Genomic DNA, 22,500 nt, shown 5'->3' with positions numbered 1-22,500 from the left:
GTATTTTGCTTGGATTTTGGATGCTGTAATGTGAATAGAATAAAATAGAATAGAATAGAATAGAATAGCTCTAAGCCCCCCACATTTGGGCTTACATTGCCCACGGGGACCCCGGTTCGAGTCCGGCTGGGGTCATTTCCCTACCCTGCCCCATCTCTCTCCCAGTCATTTCCTGTCTACTCTCACACTGTCCTATAATGATAAAGGCCAAAAAGCCCCAAAAAACACTTTAGAATACAATAGAATAGAATAGAATAGAACAGAATACAATACTGAAGCTGGTTGTCTTATGTAATGGGCGATACTTACCAAGCTCGTGCTTACAGCGCTCGTAGGCATCCTCGGTGGCAAACAGAGTTCTCGGATGACGAATGAAGATCTTTGTTCTGCAGGGGGCAAGGCCAAATATTGAGGACAATGCTCATGGTATCACCTTATGCAAACACTGAGGTTACGACCAGTAAAACACACTAAACACAGAAAAGGTGCCTGTGGGTGGTCTTTCAAAAGTAAACATAACAAGACGAGTCCAGTAGTATAGTGCACGGGGTATGCATGGAATGCTTAGATCAGTGATGTCAAACTCAGGCCAGGAGGCCAAATTTGGCCCGTGGAGCCATTTTATTCGGCCCGCGAAATCATTTCATAAGTGCATTACAGTTGGCCCTCATACACCATTCATGTATAACATAACATGACTTGAACATGAAATTTGCTCTGTCACAGGATGTGCAGACACATTCTAACTAACAAATATGATGGGAAAGAGTGTATGTGAAATTTAACTGTATGAAGTGCATGCTCAATTTCAGTTTTTAAAATAATTGTTGAGTTCGGCCCGCAACTTCGTTCCAGATTTTTATTTTGGCCCTCAGTCAATTTGAGTTTGACACCCCTGGCTTAGATGTAACAAATGAGGAGGTGAGCTCCCCCTTTGCTGACCTCCCCATCTTGTACTCGTCTGGCTTGTATCCCAGGTGCTCCACCAGTATGGCCACCCCGTCAGCTGGCACTCCCCGCCAGTGGGGCCACGTCTCTGGACACAGGGGCTTATACCTGTGGAGAAACGCATGCATGCACGCACGCACGCACGCACACACACACACACACACACACACACACACACACACACACACACACACAGTTTCTTTGTCAGGTTCTCAGCCACTAACTGTTTACATCACATGCTAAATTTACTGTGTATCTCGGCCCTGACCTCTGGTTTTACCTTTTGGACTGATATGGATATGGATTTTGAGGAAGACCTCTTATTCGCTTGTCATGGTCATATGAGTTTACCTTTTGAGGAAGACCTCCTATTTGCTTATTATTATAATCATGTGAGTTTACCTTTTGAGGAAGACCTCGTATCGTCTGCGGTATGCAAATCCAGCTCTCCTGACCCTCAGGTGTTCCATCAGACCCAGATACTTCACCTGGTGTCGCACAAGCATGTCGTCAAAGTGGCCTGGGAGAACAGAGCACATCTGGTTAGTTCAGACAATTAAAATTGAAGGGATTCAAGAAATTCAACAGATTTATTGTGATTGTCATACAATAGCCTGACAAGACACCCACCCGAGCCTCTCTACTTGGGTGGGCTTGTAAGGCTAGCCATACAAGGCAACGATATAAAATTATGTAGGAGGCAAGTTGTTTGGTTTCAAGTTTCAAGTGCTACTTTATAATAAAAATGTGCCCTCCGTGCTTGACCCCATAGTCCCCATCAATGAGGACAGTCATGGGTAAGCGGTTAGAGTGTCAGACACAGCTCAAAGGTTGCCAGTTCGACTCCTGGCCTGCCAGGTTGGTGAGGGGCGTAGTTAACCAGTGCTCTCCCCCATCCTCCGCCATGACTGAGGTACCTTGAGCATGGTACCGTCTCGCCGTACTGCTCCCTTTCGGACGCCTTTGGGGGCTGCCCCATTGCACGGGTGAGGCATTAATGTAATTTCATTGTGCACACAGTGTACACTTCTGTGCTGTGGAGTTCTGTGTCACAATGACAATGGGAGTTGATGTTTCCCAGTTGGGCTTTCACTTCATTAATAGCTGCAAGGCTACAATAGTTTCAATGATTCACTTGAAATTACTTAACGTCCACATAGTGCGAGAAAACGTCAGGCCATGTGAAATTGGAAATATGTCAAATTCATTTGTTGTTTGTGATTAATTTATAACCAAATGTAGTATCCAAATTCATTATCAAAATGTATTACATGAACACATAATTAGACTACAGCAAAAAATTCTTCATTTACACAAAGACTTCCCGTAATGCAGCAAAGCAAAACATGGACTGCTCATTTACAATTCACGGTACAGTGATTGTTACAGTCATTGCAGGATAGCATTTCATCTGTTCCGGTACCAGTGTAAACTGAGACCGTTACTTCTGTGCTACTGGCCCATGACACCCGACCATGCTATTTTGGGCATAGCGAGGTCCCAGCAAGAAAAAAAGGAGATGTAAGGAGAAGTGAGGAAAGAAGAGAAGATGTGTTGTGAAGAGGAGAGTAGAGTAAAGTAGAGAGGAGAGGAGAGGAAAGAAAAACATGTGTGCAAACTCTCCAAAAAGCAAATCAATTTCTAGCTGACCAAACCAACAACAGAGAGGAGAGAAGAGGAGAGGAGAGGAGAGGAGAGGAGAGGAGAAAGACTTTAAGATTTTAAAAATGGGGATGCGGGTGGGATCAACTCACCTGATTTTTTGGTCTCGTTAGACTTGAGGCAGCGTACATACCAGGCCTCCTTGGCCATCAGAATATCTGCCAGCTTTTGTAGGCTGTTCTTGAACTGAGTTGCAACCTGGTAACATTCAACACAGAGAGCAGAATAGAGGTTTTGTATGTTATGTTTAGAAAGGCAGAAAAAAACAGAGTCACTGTAGTTTCTGTATACTTATCTATTTATTTATACCATACTTCCCCGCAGATGTGCTTTGACCCTCAAGCCGGTCAGTGCATCAGTTACCTATCCCTTCATGTGCTTTCTCACAAACATAAGAACATTTTCAAGACACTGGTTCATGTTGTATTCGCAAGTCAACTCAGATAGCCCACTGAGATCTTGCTTGTGACATTGGCAGTGAGCAGGAGAAGTCTATTCCTTAAATCTGACCTTGGTCGTCTCTGACACAAGAGGAGTACAAATTTAAGAGCTAATACCACTCTCCAAGACAAACAAGACTAATCAAAACATAGCAACACGGCGGCGGCCCCCTGGCCAACGCTACATCAACGTGGTGTACTGTAGTGTGCATTTGGCGCCCTCTGCAGGCGACCCGAAAACCCTGCGGGTAGGAAAACACCCAAACAAACAGACAGACAGAGAACGGGTCATTGCAATACCCTTGCCCAACACCCTCTTGGAAGCCAGGAAACAAACACATTCTTGGGAAGAGAACTTAAGCCACAGTATGAGTCATGGAAGAACTTAGCGAGGAAAGTGAGAACAATGCAGTGGACCTGACCCTATAGGAGTGAATGACAAGGTGGTCAGGACTAACCGATGAGGTCACGATTGAACAATGAGCCATCAATTAATTACCACTTAGCGCAGCTCAACTGAGGAGTATAGGCTTACACTGGTTCCATACCATCAGAGAGGCCAAAAGAGGGGATTTCAGTTGTGCTGGGCCCTGGTTGGTGGGGGTGAGGGGAGGCTTGTGTTGTGGTTGGAGAGGATAAATTGCATCCTCATAACATTGTTTGTATTGGGCGGAGAGTCCCTTTGAGATGACTTTGTCCCGGGCCCAGCCAAAGCTGTCCGCACTCCTGCATACCATACATACAGGTACGTCCCAATGGGAGAGCAAGATGTAAGACTGAAAATAAACATAGGACTGAAAACAAATGGAGCATAATCTAGTGTTCATTGTCCATGATTATAAAACCAATCAGATTATTGGGTTATTCTTCCATTCATACACTTCCCTGAGTTGCACTGGGAGTATCTTGCAAGGGAATGCAAGGGAAAATGCAGTGAAATAAACAATACATGTGTCTCGATACTGTATATGCAGGAAATGTGTTGGTGATTTCTCACCGTTTCAGGCCTCCTCCTGCTCTCCGTCTCTGTTGATGGGAAACACTCTCTCACTATGGAGTTCTTTGAGTTGTGCATCACCTAGAGAAATACGAGAGTGGCACACACAGACTTGGGTTCAGATATGGACTTACTGAAACTAGGGTATTCCAAGCGCACACACACAGGCATGCGTATATACACGCATACACGCACTCATGCATGTAACCACAGACACACACACACACGCAAAGAGAGAGAGAGAGGGGGTGGGGCACAGCACACCTGCAGAGACACAAACACAGAGCACATAAGCTCACACACACTCCAATTAAGCTGGATACTTAAGACCTGACCAGTCCAGTTTACCGCTAACTCCCTGTTTCATTATTCATGCCAATTCTGCTGCTTAAAGCTTAATTATTTAGGAAGCCTTTGAAACTCATCATCTTCCTTTCTCCGTTCACACTTCCCCTAAGCCCCCCTCATAAAACGCTCACGTGGTCACCAGTCCTCACATAAATCCCCCCTCATCCAGACAAACAGACACGTGCTTGGGGCCCTACTGTGACTTAATGGTAGGGTACTCGTCTACTACGCGGCCGACCCGAGTTCAAGTCCGGCCCACGTCCTTTGCTGACCCTTCCCCATCTCTCTCTCTCAACTCACTTCCTGTCATTACTACACTGTCCTATCAAAATAAAGGTGAAAGGCCCCCAAAAAATATTTTTTTAAAAACAGAAATGTGGCCACCCTAGAGCACTCCCACCACCACCACCACGAAACAGGCAGGTCACCTACCTCTTTAATATTCCTGTATAAGAGGTCATTGTTCTTGTCTATGAATCCTGGAATAAAACACAAACATGGGTCAAGGCAGGGGTGAGAGCTCTTCTTTAAAAAAAAAAAGAAAAAAAAAAGTCAGATAAGATAAGACAGAGAAGTCTGCATGCACTCATTCACTTTTCAACACACTCACAGAAAATTGATTTCTACACATACGTCAATGCCACATGGTGTGGCATTGACATAGGTGTAGAATTCAATTTTCTGTGGGTCTTGAAAAAACACCAATGAGTTCAGCTCAAGGTAGGCAGATAGAGAGGAACACGTCACAGGGGTCAGAGGGGTGTGCTTACCCACGACGCAGTAGGTGACCTCCCCGGCGTAGTGCAGCAGACGGAAGTCACCGCGCTCCAGCGTCCTACGCGTGCTTTTGTCTGCCAACATGTGCCTGAATATAAAATAACAAAAAATTAGTCCTCCTCTCCACCATGTTCACCATGTTCACATGCCTCTTTTCCACTGCTGGTTTTCTGGTAGGCGGCCTACAGCTCGACACAGCATGACTCGGCTGCCACTTTTTGCTTTACGATTGAGCGGTGTGGTGCCTATTCGAAGCGCACAAAGTGGCAGTCGAGTCACGCTTTTGTCGAGCCGTAGACCTACCAGAAAACTGGCCGTGGAAAAGAGGCATAACTAACTTCTAGCCTCATCCACCAAGCGGTCAGGATGCTGAAGACTTGGTTAAGTTAAGCTATTTGAAGTATTTCTACGCTATAGACTACAGTTTTGTGAAGTTGGGCAGCCATGGTTGAAGGGTTGCAGGTTCGAATCCCATCTGACCTCTCCCTACACCTCCGTCCATGGCCGGAGTGCCCTTTAACAAGGCACCTAACCCCACATTGCTCCAGGGACTGTAACCAATATCCTGAAAAATAATAACTGTAAGTCGCTTTGGATAGAAGCGGTAGCTAAGTGTAATGTAATGTAATGTAAAGTTAAGTTAGCAACAGAACTGTTTTAATCGGTTAAGACACACCAAATACTATACATTTTCCATGACCAAAATGGCAATGACTAGGTACGTCATAATGTATGCCTAAAGACTATGTGCAATGTCATGGTAATGTAGTGCTAAGATAGTAATTGCGCATCGAAACTGACGTGACAAAGTGCGGATGATGTTCCATCTTCTCCTCCAGCTTCTCCAGGAAAGTTATGTCAGTGGCATCACCAGGCCTGAGACACTCCTCATCCTGAAAGGGGGTGGGGGGTGGGGCAACAGGAGATGAGGGAGGTGGATAGCCGAGACAAGGGGTGGGAGAGTTAAGGTCAGATTAGACTTCTGCAACTGCGCTCGTCAAAACTCGCGTGGGAGTGGCCACGAACCTACATTGTATTCATGCATCTGCGAGTTCATGCATCTGCGAGGCTACTTTTACTACATTGTAAGCACTGTGGTCATTATTAAGCAATGTTGCTTTCTATCCCGGTTAGCTAGGTATTTTCACACAAATTGCAAAGGCAATGCACTGGTATTTGACATACCCAGTCTGTTTTCACGAGCAGAAAATGCAAGCATGTAAAGACAGTTGATTCTGCCAATGTGTGTTTACATTCGGTGGAGGAACGGTAGTAAAACCGCAGGCATTGTGCCACGAGTGTTCAACTGATGCATTGTTTGTTACTTAGCTTGTAGCTTCGTGTATTTACACACATTTACACACAAGGCATTAATAACGTTTTTAACAGAATACAGCTCTGCTCTCGCAAACTACTGGCATTGCGCTGCCACAAGAACAGAACAAGGAAGTAGCGAGACGACCAATCATAGCGCCTTTTTGTCTGCGTACTCCGCGTCCGTCCGACGGATAGTTAGAATTTTTTCGAGGCGCTCGACGACGGGCGCAGAGCCTCTGAGAGGGGGGCGTGGACTCGCATAGACAGAAAACGGACGGACGCAGATTCTATGCGTCCGAAGCATAAATCTAGCTTAAGAGTACACCTTGTTTGTAAGTCACTTTGAAGCACCTGCCAAATGCAATGTAGCTTCGGTTCACTTTTTAATTCATCACCTAGTCTGACACAAGAACTAAAATAATGTTTCTTTCCTGAGTGGTCCATGGTCCTATGATGCCAATCCACATCTTCAAATAAAAACATTTGCTGATATCATATGTGGAATCCAGCGCACGTGTCAAACGGAATTAGCTTGACTTGCCCTGTTCACTTCCATTCAAAAATTGTGACGCCATGGTCCGGAAGTAGAAGGGGCGCGTGACGTAGGTGCCCCATTACAGTAAGAGGGGCCTGGTTCCCCAACACATCATTCCGCCCACATCACATGTTATCCACATTACCTCACCTTTACCTGGCCATTACCGGTACCTCACATGTTCATTAATCATGAATCAGAAGGCTAGGAGGGGAAGCCCCATTGACAACCAGCAGCAGCTCTCAATTGTTCTCCGCTCCTATTCAGTCCATTCATAGTGCCAGCTGTTAACATTTCCATGTCATTGGTGTGGGATCTAATGGGCGTGCTAATTACACAGGTGAGTGAGTGCAATTAGAGTGGCTGGCAGATTAGTGAGGATGTAATTGCTTAAAGGGACAGCACAGACTTCTGATGGAATGTTTCCAACCATTTCCAGAGTTATTGTAAGCCAAACCTCATATTGGTCGGATGAGAATTAATCCATTTTATAGCAATCAATTCAAAATGTCAATTAATCGATCAAACTTTTCCAACATTTTGGCTTATTTTCATATTGCACCACCACATGCACCTCACACGGTGTGCTTTTGCATTCATAACAGAAGAATCATTTGAAATGATCTATTAAAATACTGTACATGCCTATGCTACATGGAGGCAAATTCTGATACTGGTATCGGTATTGGCCCAGATGCTTGCTCATTATATGCATACTCATATTGTCAAACACTTGCCGATACCAGTCATCGATATTGTTATTACATGAAACAACAAAACAACATCCTGTCACATTGAAAGCAGCTTGGAAAAAAGCGGCGGCTCTTACATTTACTACCATTTACATCTATATGGAAATGGACAATAAAAAAACACAGATGGAAAAAAACAAGGCCATGCATTTAACATAAAAAAAACCACCGCAGATAAAATACAACCAAGAGGATAGAAGTAATAAAGCCTCGGATCTCACCAGCACTGCGATGATCCCCCTGTGCTTCTCCTCCACCAAATCACAGATGATTTTATTGTTGAAGAACTGCACGGGCTCCCACTGCACATGGCAACAGAGGGGAGATACACCAGAATTAGGTGTATGAAGAATTAGGAAGTGTTCATAGAGCAATGACTTAGCAAAATGAATGTGCATCTACTGTATAATCACAATACTGTATGATCACAATTAAATAAACAATGAATGCCACAAAAGATCACTTCTATGACTGAGTTAAATGCACAGTGCCCTAGTGTGTGTGTGTGTGTGCGTGTGTGTGTGTGCGCGCGTGTGTGTGTGTGTGTGTGTGTGTGTGTGTGTGTGCATGGGTGTGTGTGTGTGTGTGTGTGTGTGTGTGTGTGCGTGTGTGTGTGTGCACGCGTGTGTGCATGTGCAAGCGTACCCCGATGCCCTCCGCCTCGTATTCCTCCTGCTCTGCCTTCAGAGTCAGCTGGATGAAAAGCTGCTGCAGCTTCTCATTGCAGTAGTTTATGCAGAACTGCTCAAAACTACACACACACACACACACACACACACACACACACACACACACACACACACACACACACACACACACACAGAGAGAGAGAGAGAGAGAGAGAGAGAGAGAGAGAGAGAGAGAGAGAGAGAGAGAGAGAGAGAGAGAGAGAGAGAGAGAGAGAGAGAGAGAGACATACACACACACACCTTTGGTATGTTTGATTGTTCGTTTCATGTGAATCATGAATGATAAGAATACATAGGAGATGGATGAAGTTAAGATTAAGACAGCACCTACCTGTTTAAATGGAAAACTTCAAACCCATAGATATCGAGCAGCCCAATCACCGTCTTCCTACTAGAATCCTGGTGACAAGAAATGCATATGTGGTAATAAGTAATGCTAATACTGTATATATGTTTTCCAAAACTTAGTATGGACGCTGTCTCTAGTGTTTGCTTTAGCTAGTTTTGTCATTCCATTACTGTGGTCAGGGATTGAACTGGCAACTGTGGGCTATACGAGTTCAAGTTCTTGCCCACATTTCCGTAAATGGCATGCACGATTCAGCTCAATTAGCTTTTTTTTCACCGGGACGTTTTTCACCGTTGATTCAATGCATTCAAGTCACATATGGGGGCAGAGATATTTACATATGTGCCACTGCTATCTACCTGAAACCGGTAGTTGTGTACACCTGCTTCGGTTCACAGTGGAAGTTGTTTGAAATCACAGTGAAAAAAGGCTAATTCAGAGACAGAGCAAAGTGTCCATACCTGATTTTCCAGGGACTGGTTGATGCGGTTGACCAGCCAGTTGAAAGTGCGCCCGTAGATGGCCTTGGCCAAGGCATCCCTGGCATAGTTGGCATTGTCCACTGAGAACGGGCTTAACACCTGGGAGTCAGCAAGTATAGGAAGTCTTTAAAGGGACACTGTGTGAGATTTTTAGTTGTTTATTTCCAGAATTCATGCTACCCATTCACTAATGTTACCTTTTTCATGAATATTTACCACCACCATGAAATTCTAAGTATTCATTATGACTGGAAAAATTGCACTTTTCATACATGAAAAAGGGGATCTTCTCCATGGTCCATTTTGAATTTCCAGAAATAGGGATTTTAGCTGCAAAAATGAGTTAACTTGGGCCATTCTAGAAAAAATAAGTTTATTACTTAGTAAACTTTCATGAAAAGTTCAAATTTGGCAATAGGCGACACAGTTTCAATGAGCAGCATAGTTGAAGTACCATTGAAGTACCACCGTTGACCATTTCCTGCACAGGAACTAACCATCTAAAAATATGCAAACTATCTTACCTCACTCAGGCCATGACACCTACTGTACTGTTCACAATCACATGCCTCAAGAAGACCCTGAAGGGTCAGAACATTGTCATCCAAAATGTATTTATTCATGCACTATTTCTCATTTTAATTCCTTACCTTTGACCTATTTTGGAAGTGTGTGTGTGTGTGTGTGTGTGTGTGTGTGTGTGTGTGTGTGTGTGTGTGTGTGTGTGTGTGTGTGTGTGTGTGTGTGTGTGTGTGTGTGTGTGTGTGTGTGTGTGTGTGTGTGTGTGTGTGTGTCTGTGTCTGTGTCTGTGTCTGTGTCTGGAACAAATAAAAGCTACTTGACTTGACTTGACTTCACTTGTGCGTTTTGAATAAAACTTCTGTCGGAGATGTCATTGAGTATACACATAGAAATGGGCACTCACAATGACCACAGGGGGAATCTCTACAATAACCATTTGTCAGAATGTGCAGCTTTTTTGGTCTTTGGTCCCCTTGCATGTTGTAAATGGAATAGTATATAAATTTTACTTTCCGAGTTAATAAACCACTGAAAATACTTTGGAAATGTTTTATATTGTTCACAAACATAATAAGGGGTATTTGGCTTTCAAGGGAAATGTCGGAATGCTTGAACATAAAAAATAGTCATGCACAAATCCTTCTCCTCAACCTCATCTCCAAGCACACAGTAGGCTAAAGGTTACTTTGCACTAATTCAATTTCACTGCTTCACTTTCTCATACATTTGACCAAAAAGCCAAAAATCTTGGATTTATTTACAATACAATTCCAGTATAAATGTTTATTTAAAGGGACACTGTACAGGAAATGGTAAAAAAAAAGGGTACTGTAACTATGCTGCTCTTTGAAACTGGGCTGTCTATTGCCAAATTTGATCTTTACATGAAAGTTAACTGAGTAATAAACAAATATTTTCTGTATGGTCCAAGTACAGTCATTTTTGCAGCTAAAAATGGCTATTTTTGGAAATTCAAAATGGCGGACCATGGAGAAGATCCCCCTTTTCATGTATGAAAAGTGCAATTTCTCCAGTCATAATGAATACTTAGAATTTGATGGTGGTGGTAAGTATTCATGAAAAAGGTAACATTAGTGAATGGGCAGCATGAATTCTGGAAATAAACAACTAAAAATCTCACACAGTGTCCCTTTAAGACAATATATTGTGATATGTGGCATCATTACCTCATCAGATTTGGCTTCAATCTTGCGGAAAGTGAGGGCCTCTTGTAGAACCTGAACATTCACACTAAGCAGCTATAGGGAGATGGGGAAGGAGAGTGGGGAGAAGAACACAGTTAGCTTTCTCACAGCTTAGCGTGGGTTTCAGTAAACAGCAACAGACGTTGTAAATTAAATAAAGGTTTAAGGCTACAGTACACAGAAAGGCATGTCACACAGATTCCGATTGAGAGTCCAGTGAAAAAGTGTCTGGTTAAATTTCAAATATCAGGGAAAACATGTTTTAAAGCAGCCTACTGCATTAACAACAGTAATATACAATAGTGAAATGGCAAAGGTGATTACCTTTGACACCCAGCGCAGTTCTGCGTGCCCGAGTAAGGTAGCATTGCCGAACACATCCGGTTCAAAGTGGACATTGCCCAGGTGAAGGACACTGGCAATGATACCAAACAGGTGCTGAGGAGGATGGAAAGAGGAGTTTCATATCCAAAATAATCTGCTGAAGGTCTATAACAACATCATAGGCATAGCCAAGGGTGGGCCTGGGTGGGCCTGGGCCCGCCCACTTGACATCCAAGCCCACCCCATTCACACTTGACAGTCAACTGTTTCCTCATTGAACTATAATAAATGGCTTGACATTAGCGATAATTAATCATTTTGTCAAAAGTCTGATTCATCTTCTGTGATTTCTATGATTTCAATTTCAAAGTATAATTTGAAAGCACGATATTAGAATATCTACCTACACGCTTTCGGGTTGGGCCCGTCCAATTTTTTCTGGGCCCACCTGTTTTATTATTTCTGCCTATGCCCCTGAACAACATACTGTCAAGTTAGACACAAATATGAATGTAGGCCTATAGTCTGGGCTAAGACAAAAATATTTTCTGCTTCTAGTGTTCATTTAGGTTACTACAGTTTGTAGAATAGGTCTACTAAGAGTACGAGCCCTGGTGTTTCAGAAATAAAAAAAGGGAAAAAAAACCCACATTGATAACCCCGGAGTGAAATTTAACATATTATTGAATCATTTAATTACAGACATGCAGAGATGTTCTTTTCAGAAAACCTTCCTAACCTACCTCAATGTCAGACTTGTCAAAGTCAACAACAGCGAGGGCATTTCTCATCGTTTTCCAGTCATTCTTGTCATTGATGGAGCTCACGGTGGAGCATTCACCCTAGAAACAAACAAAAGGAAACAATGTGTGAGACCACAAACCAGTTTTATATATGTTGTGTATATACATACGGTAAGTACATATAGTATGTGTATTTCAAATGCATTACCAAGAGACATTACCCAATTTAACTCTACTGTGAATTTACGGCACATTCCTAAATCCTGACCCAAAGCACAAGCCCCATGGATATTGGGGAAATCATACTTAATTGAAGGCTTATTTTTTAAAGATTGTTTAAAGTCTGTTTGCCTTTATTTGATAGAAGATATGATAGAACAGTAGGTGAGAGATGGGAAACAAGAAGGGTGAGAGATATGGGGATGGACTGGCAAATGACCCGGGCCGGGACCCGCCCAAGTTGGCGATGTAGCAGCCCAGTGCCTTACCGTTAAAACCACGGTAGGGCCTTGATTGAAGGCCTATGGAGGGTCTAACGGTAGGGACACATAGCAGGCGAAGCGAGTGAGGCGAAGAGAGGCGAAATTCATTGACAGCTCAACCGTCATCAGGTCATCGCGGCGAATCAAATGGAATGGAATAGTTGTGTTGTTGATTTGATTGGGCCACCACAGGCGAATTCGCTCCTCATTTGCATAATATTAAACTTGGCTTCATGGTTTCGCTTCGCTTTGTTCGCTTGCTTTCGCGTGCCTTCGCCTCTCTCATAGGAATGAATGGCGAAGTCTTGGGCTTCGCTGGGCTTCGCTTGGTCAAATTTGCGTCTATGTGTCCCTACCGTAAGGTCAGGCTACCCTTTGACTTGGACGTACGTACCTGTGCCAGGTACCTGTAGTGTTGGCAGTTCTTCTCCAGCCCCAGCTGCCGCAGCAGGTCTTCGTCGCCGCCCTCCACCAGCTGGTAGAAGACGTGGAAGTTCCTCTCTCCGTGGTTCTGGTGCACCACACGCGACTTCTCCAACAGGTAGCTCAGGATGTGACCTCCCACCGCCTCACCCTGAGTGGCCAGCAGAGAGATTAAAGGTGGACTGTGTAAGATTTTTTTAGTGGCTTATTTCAATAGTTCATGATGTCCATTCACAAATGTTACCTTTTTCATGAATATTTCCACCACCATTAAATTCTAAGTATTCACTATGACTGGGAAAATTGCACTTTTCATACATGAAAAAGGGATCTTCTCCATGGTCTGCCATTTTGAATTTCCAGAAATAGACATTTTTAGCTGCAAAATGTTCTGTACCTAGGACATACTAGTAAATATCAATTCATTATTTAGTAAATATTCATGAAAAGATCCAATTTGGCAGTAGACAGCACAGTTTCAGTGATGAGCATAGTTGCAATACCTACTCTGGCCACCATCCTACACAGTGCACAAGTTGGGCAGATCCCTTGTCAAGGTGCAGGACAAAGGCTAATTCAAGTTTTTGATTGAATTGAGTTAAAATCCTTTTTTTGGTCATTTATTCCACAGCCGAACTAGCGGTACTTTTTCACCATTGGTACTTAGTCAAAATCGTGAGGAGAGGAGAGAGGATCACAGTTCTGTCAAATTGGGCTGCTCTGTTGAAATATGAGCTACCAGAAGTCAGTTTTTCAAAATTCCTCTCAGTAAAAGGGCTGAGCAACATATTACACATTTATGTCTATATTAAAATTCATTACACATTCATTTCTACATGCAGACCGATGTCAACTCATCCCAACTGTCCCTTCTCTGAAGGTTTTTTATTGCTCCCAAGCCCAAGTTAACTACTCCAACTCTGTCTTTCAAGCACTCATGGTTTTCTCTATGGGATGTATTTACTCCAGGAGGAAAATGCGAAGGAAATCGTTTTTCAAATCGTATTTTTAAAAACGGAAATCGTATTTTTAAAAAAATAATTTTTTTTTTTTACCTTTTCGGAAACTATGGCGGCTAAATTTAAACTATGGTGGTGCGCCATAGTTTCCTCAATGTATGGGAAACACTGTATTCATGTTACAGTGAGGTAGAGTGTAACAAAGAATGTAAGAACATGTAGCATTTACCCTGCTACAATACCTCGATCTCAGGGTTAGTTATGTACGTACATTGTAAGTAGTACATAATATTGCTTTTTGATACATGTACTTACACTTTAAAAAAAACACTGTAACATCAAGTGTTATCTTTCATTAACATAACCTCAACCCAAACCCTAACCCTAATCCCAAAGTTAATCATTATTGTGAGATATATCATACCTCAGAGTCAAACTGTATGTCCATGTACTTCCCAAAGCGACTAGAGTTGTCATTCTTCAGTGTTTTGGCATTTCCAAAAGCCTGTGAAGGTAAGATAATATTGTTATATAATGTGTAGTATCTGTACGTGTCCAGTAAAAAAAAAACACTGCATGATTATATTGAGCAATGGACATCTGAAAACAGGTCAAGGAGAGCCATATGGTATGTATGTCTTTGTTTCCAATTATGTGTGTAATCAAGTGTGTGTGTGTGTGTGTGTGTGTGTGTGTGTGTGTGTGTGTGTGTGTGTGTGTGTGTGTGTGTGTGTGTGTGTGTGTGTGTGTGTGTGTGTGTGTGTGAGTGCTTGTGTGTGAGAGTGCTTGCGTGTGTGTGTGTGTGTGCGTGTGTGTGTGTGTGTGTGTGTGTGTGTGTGTGTGTGTGTGTGTGTGAGAGAGAGAGAGAGAGAGAGAGAGAGAGAGAGAGAGAGAGAGAGAGAGAGAGAGAGAGTCTGTGTGCGTGTGTGCAGGGCCGCTGACTGCTTTGACCGAGTCCAGGACAAAATAATCTGAAATGGCCCCCCTCTTAATGCATACAATGTAATGGGCAACCAACCCCCCCAAACAACCCCTCGGCCCTGAACAATTCATCCATTTGTCACCCCTGTTGGTGTGTGTGTGTGTGTGTGTGTGTGTGTGTGTGTGTGTGTGTGTGTGTGTGTGTGTGTGTGTGTGTGTGTGTGTGTGTGTGTGTGCGTGTCTTTAGTTGGGGAGCAATGTTGGAAGTTGTGTGAGTGTGTGTATTTTATGTTAATGAGTTTAGAATTACGTTCACTTTCCTCCCTTGTTTTATTACCCATCATTCCACAGGGACCCCTCAAAATAGAGATGCTCCAAGGGGCTGTCCTTGACAACAGGGCCGCTCTAGGCATAAGCAGAGTAAGCAGAGCGCTTAGGCCCTCAACCACTCGTCTGCCCCCAAAACTGGAGCCTTCTAAATTGGGATTGACTAAAAAACATATTACCGTACTATTATTTAATTATGAGGGGGGCCTTCTGAATAGTTATGCTTAGGGCCTCTCCAAAACCTTAGCAGTGGCCCTGCTTGACAAAAAAAAAAAAAAAAACAAACAAAGTAAAATACAAAAACTTGTGCAAGTGCTGACCTACCTCCAGTACGGGGTTGGACATGAGCATGCGGTCGCGCACGGTGTCCAAGATGGCGGAGCTGGGGCAGCTGACGGCGTAGTACTGCAGGATCTTCTTGGAGGCCTCCGTCTTGCCCGCCCCGCTCTCCCCCGAGATCAGGATGAAGTGGTTGTTGTACTCTGTCAGCATGGTGTGGTATGCGTTGTCCGCCAGCGCATAACTTTGGGACAGAGGACAGGACAGGACAGGACAGGACAGGGGGATGAGAGGTGAGGAGTCAGACCTCTTACGCTAGGGCATGGGTGGGGAACCTTTTTCATTCGACTGGGCCACTTCAAATTCACCCGAGGGTCGTAAAAGTCATCCGAGGGCCGTACTATGAACACAAACCAGGATTTTCCCCTTCACTTTAAGCCTATATCAAAGGCAGCCATTTCTCTAGGTACCGAGAATATAACTTAATTGCATTGCAAATGCATTTTCTAAAATTCCTTTCCAAAATATGTCATATTTCATGTGAAGCTGAATAACATTAAAATTATATCGGCAAACGGCCCTCGAGACATATTCCCCACCCCTGCGCTAGGGACACATATACGCAAATTTGGCCAAGTGAAGCAGACTTTGCCATTCATTCCTATGAGGGAGGCGAAGGCAAGCGAACAGGAGCGAAGCAAAGTGAAATTATTTGACCAAGTTTGACATTATGCAAATGAGGAGCGAATTTCGCCTAAGGCAGACGGCCAAATCAACAACAGAAATATTTCATTTTATTTGATTCGCCGCGAGGACCTGATGACGGTTGAGCTGTCAGAATGGAACACTGAATTTCACCTTTCTTCGCGTTGCTCGTTTCGCCTGCATGTGTCCCTAGCGTTAGGGCCTCCATACATCGGGTCCGACAACTTCGGTTACTCCCGCACACTGGCGCAGACGTGCAATATGTATGAACAGCCATCCGAGTACTTTGCTGTGAATGTGCGTTAAACAAACCGAATGTCTCATTAACATGCTACATCGGCTAACCTAAATGAACACAGTCCATGCTTCAACCACAGCTGTTTGGCTATATTATTTGAACACCCGGCAACACAACACATTTTCGGCATGTTGAGCGTGAACAACACTAGTCTACAGGTCCTTGTCTTTCGTTTATTGTTTCCCAACACCACCAATTGACTTGCATTGGCTTTCCCCCCAATGTTATGCCCCAAAAAAGGGTGTAATGCACGTGCCACACGTCAAGCCGTTTATGTGTATACCTAATGAAGGTCAATTTCATCAGCCCTCCTCTAATTGGCAACCGCCATCGGCGGACATCGGCGTCGGTGTGCAGGTATGTATTGAAAACAGTGGAATCGAACGTTGGCAGAGCAGTGCTCCGCACTTTGTCGGAACCGATGTGCAGAGACCACTGGTAACGCTTTACTTTACGGTACAGTTACCATATGTAATTACTGTGTACTTACTGGGTAACAACAGGGTAACAGAGAGAAGTTACATGGTATCTAATGGGTAAAAGGGTGGTAATTACAAAGTAAATACCATTAAATAGGTAACAACAGGGTAACAGAGAGAAGTTTGATGATTTGATGGTTAGAAAATATGCAGTAGTTTCATAGTAATTCTTGAGATATGTGTATTACATAGTATTTACTTTGTAATTACCCCCTTTTTACCCGTTAGATACCATGTAACTTCTGTCTGTTACCCTGTTGTTACACAGAAAGTACACAGTAAATACTGTACCGTAAAAGTAAAGCGTTACCAGACCCCTTAAAACAGGGGTGCGGAACCTATGTCTCGAGGGCCGTTTGTGGCCCTTGAGGCTGTTTTATCTGGCCTCTGGTATAATTTTAATTTTATGCAGCTTCACATGAATATGACATATTTAGTAAAGGAATCTCAGAAATTACATTTTCAATACAATTACGTTATATTGAGGGGACCTAGAGAAGGTGGGGTCTGTTGTAAAGGTGGCGGCCTTCAATATAGGCCTGAAGTGCAGGAGGAAATCCTGGGGTGAATTTCTCAAAACCAAAGCTGCTTACTACATTTGCTACTTTGTTGTTTTCAATGCATTTTCCCATCGGCAACTACCGAAGTTGCTAACAGGTTAACAACCTCTCTTTTGAGAAACTCACCCCTGGTTTGTGTTCATAGTACGGTCCTCGGAGAACTTCTACCTCGAATGAAAAGGTTCCCCACCCCTGCCTTAAAAGGACAGGAGGTCAGTGACCTCAGTGAACATTTATGAAAATTTCAAGAGGGCCCCAAGTTGGGAAAAGGTTGGGAACCCCTGCCCTATAGGGTATTCGATTTGATAACTTTTTTGAACACAGACTGAGGTAAATTTGATGTCAAGGGAGATGCTGCTTTCACAAATGACATACAAAATATGTAGAGTCTAACCTCTTACTGCAGATGAGGTCGCCAGCGGGCCTATTCACTATTTGCAGAAAATACTCAACGACATCATAACAACATTGCTGTGACATTACTGAGAGCCTTCAGTAACATATTAAGACATAACCATTACAATTTCAGTGACAGTAAGGTTATAAAAATGGGCTCTGCGCTAAGGGGTTAAATACAATAAACATTGGAAAGTAAATAGTGTCCAAATAGTACATCCCCTTGAATGGCAAGGATGCAAAGTAGTGATGAGGACAAGGGGCGGCAGGGCTTTGTAATGGCTGTTTCTGGGGGACTGCAGTAGAACCGATGAAACAGACAAGCAGAAAATTACAAAATTTCACACGTGAATACAAAACGCCCATGCACAAAAGTAATGACCGTGAGCGCGGGCTCACACACACACATCAAACACAGGCATACACACACAGGCACACACAGGCACACACACACACACACACACACACACACACACACACACACACACACACACACACACACACAAACACACACAGGCACACACACACACACACACACACACACACGCACACACACACACACACACACACACACACACACACACACACACACACACACACACACACACACACACACACACATTTGTCATGTTAATGCCTAGTCTCTATTCTCTGCCCGGTTGATGCCATGGCCTAAGAACCTCCATTGAAACGGAGAGCCTCAATAGCACATTGTCACATAACTTCCATAAGCCGATCAGAATGCAATTACACATTGATTACACTTTTCAAAATAGTGCCACGATTGTTCTTTTGTTTGTAGTGGAGGGCCTTGTCTTTGGTGTTTCGTTCCATCGGTGGTTTTATGTGCTGGTTGGTTATTGTTGCAAATGAGAAATGGGGATGGTATGGGATGGGAACTTCTTAGCAATTTGTATCCTGCTCACTGCTCTTTCTGTGTGACTTAGCATAAAATAAAGACATAACTAATGTGCAGGCAATCAACAATTTTGTGACATTCTTTGGCTATACTGAGGTATAATGTGTAGGGATTGCATGTGTGCATGTACTATATTGAACACAGAATCATGTAAGACGTTAAAAATGCATGTGCGTGTGGCTTATGGAAATAAAATATGTATTGAGCAAAGCACCTGATTGCTAAAATAGCTAAGCCACTTTGCAAACAAGTATCCGCTACAAGTGCAACAATATGAAGAGCAATCAGAGATGACAACCTGTGTGTGTGTGTGTGTGTGTGTGTGTGTGTGTGTGTGTGTGTGTGTGTGTGTGTGTGCGTGTGTGTGTGTGTGTGTGTGTGTGTGTGTGTGTGTGTGTGTGCGTGCGCGTGCGCGTGCGTGCGTGTGCGTGTGTGCGTGTGCGTGCGTTTATGTTTGTGTAAGTGTGTGTGTGTGTGTGTGTGTGTGTGTGTGTGTGTGTGTGTGTGTGTGTGTGTGTGTGTGTGTGTGTGTGTATGCCATGACTTGGTGTGTGTTTGGCACCCTGCAGTGGAGACAACCCCACCGTGGCCAGACACACACACACACACACACACACACACACACACACACACACACACACACACACACACACACACACACACACACACACACACAGACAAAGACACATGATCATTGCAATACCTAGCCCAACCACCTCTGGGCGGCCAGGTTAGGGGAGCCATCAGAGGGGACAAAGGGGTCACTTGTCCCGGGCCCGAGGAGAAAGGGGGCCGAGATTTGTGTCCTCGTTACAGTACATGGATTGGTATTGGGGCCATTTCAGATGACTTTGTCCTGCGCCCAGCCAAAGCTGCCAGCGCCCTGGGCCAGGTAATAACATGGTAATGTAAAAAGTCAAAGTTGTTGTTACTAACATGTGAAGGGGCAGCTGGAATAAAATAATTCTAGTTATTAACTTGTGAGGAGGCAGCTCAAAGATAATAACGATATAATAAAGTTGTTTTTACTAACCTGTGATAATAACGATAAATAAAGTTGTGGTTACTAACCTGTGGTAATAACGATATAATGAAGTTGTTTTTACTAACATGTGGTAATAACAATATAATGAAGTTGTTTTTACTAACCTGTGGTAATAACGATATAATAAAGTTGTGGTTACTAACATGTGGTAATAACAATATAATAAAGTTGTTTTTTTACTAGCGTGATAATAGTGATATAATAAAGTTGTGGTTACTAGTATGAGATAATAGTGATATGATAAAGTTGTTTTTACTAACATGTGATAATAGTGCTATAATAAAGTTGTGGTTACTAATATGAGATAATAGTGATATGATAAAGTTGTTTGTACTAACATGTGAGGGGGCAGCTCAAAGAAGTTGACGCCCATGTAGTAGTCCATCTGCTTGCGGCTGTAGATGTCCAGCTCCTTATAGGGGTTCACTGACACCAGCAGAGTCCCGATGTACGTCTGCGGGGGGAACGGTATGCTCATGTAAGTATACTTTGTGCACATCAAAAGGTGCATTATTTTGTGCATATAAGTAAATTAAGTGAGAAAATGAACGTTGAAAAACGTTGAAAAACGTTGAAAAAGGAATCATTCTAAGGACTGCGCAAGCCTTTTTTTCACAGTTTGCATTAACAATACAAATTAACTGTGTCTGTGAATAAATGAAGAGTTTCATTGCAAAATGGTGTACAGTATCTTCATTTTGGGACATTTTGGGAAATTGACATTTTGTATAGGACAGTCCATTGCATTGCATTGCAAAATGCATTTTATATAGGCCTAGGTTTAAAAAGTATGTTCTCAAAATATTCCACATAATCAGTAGATGTGATAATACATACCTCGAATAAAGTAATAGGGCAAACTCAAAGTGTGTTACTCACATAAATTAGGTCTTCAGTGAACCTTTTCCTCAGGTTGTCCAGGAAGGCATTTTCACTGGTGAAGGCATCTAATAGCACAAAGTCCTGGATGCCGACCCGGTCCCGAGCTATCAAAGCCCCTTCCAGGTCCAACTTTGGGTTCTGAAGCCACCAGACACACAAGACAAATGTATTCTATAAATCATGTGTAAATAATTAAGTTCTGTTTTGTTTCAGATGTAGGACATTTTCCATTTATGAAGGACTTACTTTCAAGAATATTTTGCCACTAGACATAGTAGAACAAGATAAGAAAAAAAGCCCTGATCCAGAGTCAATGAAGGTTCAGGGATATTTTTTATTAACAAAGAATTTTCCGGTTCTAACTTTGGTCTCAATGCTCTGGTCATCTCTGGGTCTCGTCAATCACAAGTAGCCCATCGTCCTGAATCTGCAGTCGTCGACTAAAGAGCCCTAAAGAGTCTATAGGTGCAAGCAGCCATCCTTGTTCCAACAAGACAAATGGCTCTACGTAGGCCTACACTACCACTCTCCTGTGATGTACTACTGTAACTCTGTTCTACTGTACACATAATCTCCTTTAGCTGTTGAACATGAGTGGAGGATTATCAGTCGGGCTTTCTCTCTCAAACTCATTCAGCCATCCTTCTCTCTCTCTCTCTCTCTCTCTCTCTCTCTCTCTCTCTCTCTCTCTCTCTCTCTCTCTCTCTCTCTCTCTCGCTCCCTCCACACTCTGTCTCTCTCATCCATCGCTCCACACCAGTTGGTGTAAGGAGATATCACCGCAAAATTGCCAGGTGCTACTCATGTTTTTGACTGGCGGTTTCGCTGTGTGGCTCGTAAGGGCTTGTTTAAATAATAGCCACATGTTACCAGTGATATGCTCTGTGGAGGCTACAGTGTATCGAGTATCATCCCCCTCCACTGCCCTTTAAACACATTCACTCGTTGGTAGCTTAATCGAATGTGGCAAAGCCATAGCAAAGTCTGTCTAAAGTGCTTGTGCTTGAAGTTTGATTAACTAAAGATTTGAATAAATACAGGAAACACTTTATAATGACCTCTCCTTATGCACTTTCTTCATTCTCTCTATGTTACCTACTGAATATGCACCTCAATAGTTGTGACCTATTACTTAAATGAAGCTGTTTGAAAATAAGGCACAATAACAGTCCTATAATTATTCAAGCTTGTTCATATGCACAAAGTAAATGTTTGGTTCACATCAACAATTTTGCATACAGGGACCTCACAAATGGCTGCATTCTTCTTCTTCTTCTTCTTCTTCTTCTTCTTCTTCTTCTTCTTCTTCTTCTTCTTCTTCTTCTTCTTCACATCTGTTTCTAGTACACTGTCACATTTGGGTGGAATAAGAACTGTGACATAGTCGTTTGTGTTTCTTTCGTCTTTCTTGCTATTTTTTTGTACCTTTTGTTGTGTTTCTCCCGTCTACAGAGAATGGCTTCTTTGATAATGGTGGGAACAACCCCATTCTTCAATAGGCGCCACTATACAGGGCCACAGAGAAACTCGGGGAGCGTTGCTTGATATATCAAAACATACAAAAAAAGGCTCTGTTGTACATTTCAAGTACAGCGGACTGTGAAATATTTTGGCAAAACTGGTTCATTCTGGTCGTGTGAATGTCTTTTTCCCAGTTCCTGAATTTGTGTCTTCTTTGTGTTTCTTTGAAGAGCAGAAACTAATTTATTATGAACTTGAAATGTAAAAAAAGCGC

General features: G+C 43.0%; 1 protein-coding gene across 1 annotated transcript in view; it reads right to left on the bottom strand.

The window, feature by feature from the left end:
* Nucleotides 1-22,500, bottom strand: part of myo1ha (myosin IHa) — a 40,458-nt gene that overhangs the window by 9,499 nt on the left and 8,459 nt on the right. The window contains exons 4-24 of the mRNA XM_063193643.1: nucleotides 20,763-20,903; nucleotides 20,222-20,337; nucleotides 15,527-15,725; nucleotides 14,379-14,459; nucleotides 12,967-13,146; nucleotides 12,091-12,189; nucleotides 11,348-11,461; nucleotides 11,006-11,077; nucleotides 9,276-9,395; nucleotides 8,797-8,864; nucleotides 8,422-8,527; nucleotides 7,998-8,078; nucleotides 5,974-6,065; nucleotides 5,166-5,260; nucleotides 4,828-4,874; nucleotides 4,048-4,128; nucleotides 2,703-2,808; nucleotides 1,351-1,468; nucleotides 943-1,056; nucleotides 310-386; nucleotides 1-23 (exon numbers count right to left, since the gene is read on the bottom strand). The exon at nucleotides 1-23 is cut by the window's left edge and continues 46 nt beyond it. Coding sequence (XP_063049713.1) covers nucleotides 1-23; nucleotides 310-386; nucleotides 943-1,056; nucleotides 1,351-1,468; nucleotides 2,703-2,808; nucleotides 4,048-4,128; nucleotides 4,828-4,874; nucleotides 5,166-5,260; nucleotides 5,974-6,065; nucleotides 7,998-8,078; nucleotides 8,422-8,527; nucleotides 8,797-8,864; nucleotides 9,276-9,395; nucleotides 11,006-11,077; nucleotides 11,348-11,461; nucleotides 12,091-12,189; nucleotides 12,967-13,146; nucleotides 14,379-14,459; nucleotides 15,527-15,725; nucleotides 20,222-20,337; nucleotides 20,763-20,903 — 2,130 coding nt within the window. The remainder of the gene's footprint in view (nucleotides 24-309; nucleotides 387-942; nucleotides 1,057-1,350; nucleotides 1,469-2,702; nucleotides 2,809-4,047; nucleotides 4,129-4,827; nucleotides 4,875-5,165; nucleotides 5,261-5,973; nucleotides 6,066-7,997; nucleotides 8,079-8,421; nucleotides 8,528-8,796; nucleotides 8,865-9,275; nucleotides 9,396-11,005; nucleotides 11,078-11,347; nucleotides 11,462-12,090; nucleotides 12,190-12,966; nucleotides 13,147-14,378; nucleotides 14,460-15,526; nucleotides 15,726-20,221; nucleotides 20,338-20,762; nucleotides 20,904-22,500) is intronic.

The sequence above is a fragment of the Engraulis encrasicolus genome, chromosome 3, assembly GCF_034702125.1.
Source record: "Engraulis encrasicolus isolate BLACKSEA-1 chromosome 3, IST_EnEncr_1.0, whole genome shotgun sequence".
Taxonomy (NCBI): Eukaryota; Metazoa; Chordata; class Actinopteri; order Clupeiformes; family Engraulidae; genus Engraulis; species Engraulis encrasicolus.
Note: the sequence above shows the minus strand (reverse complement) of the source record. Positions and strands in the feature narration are given on the sequence as shown.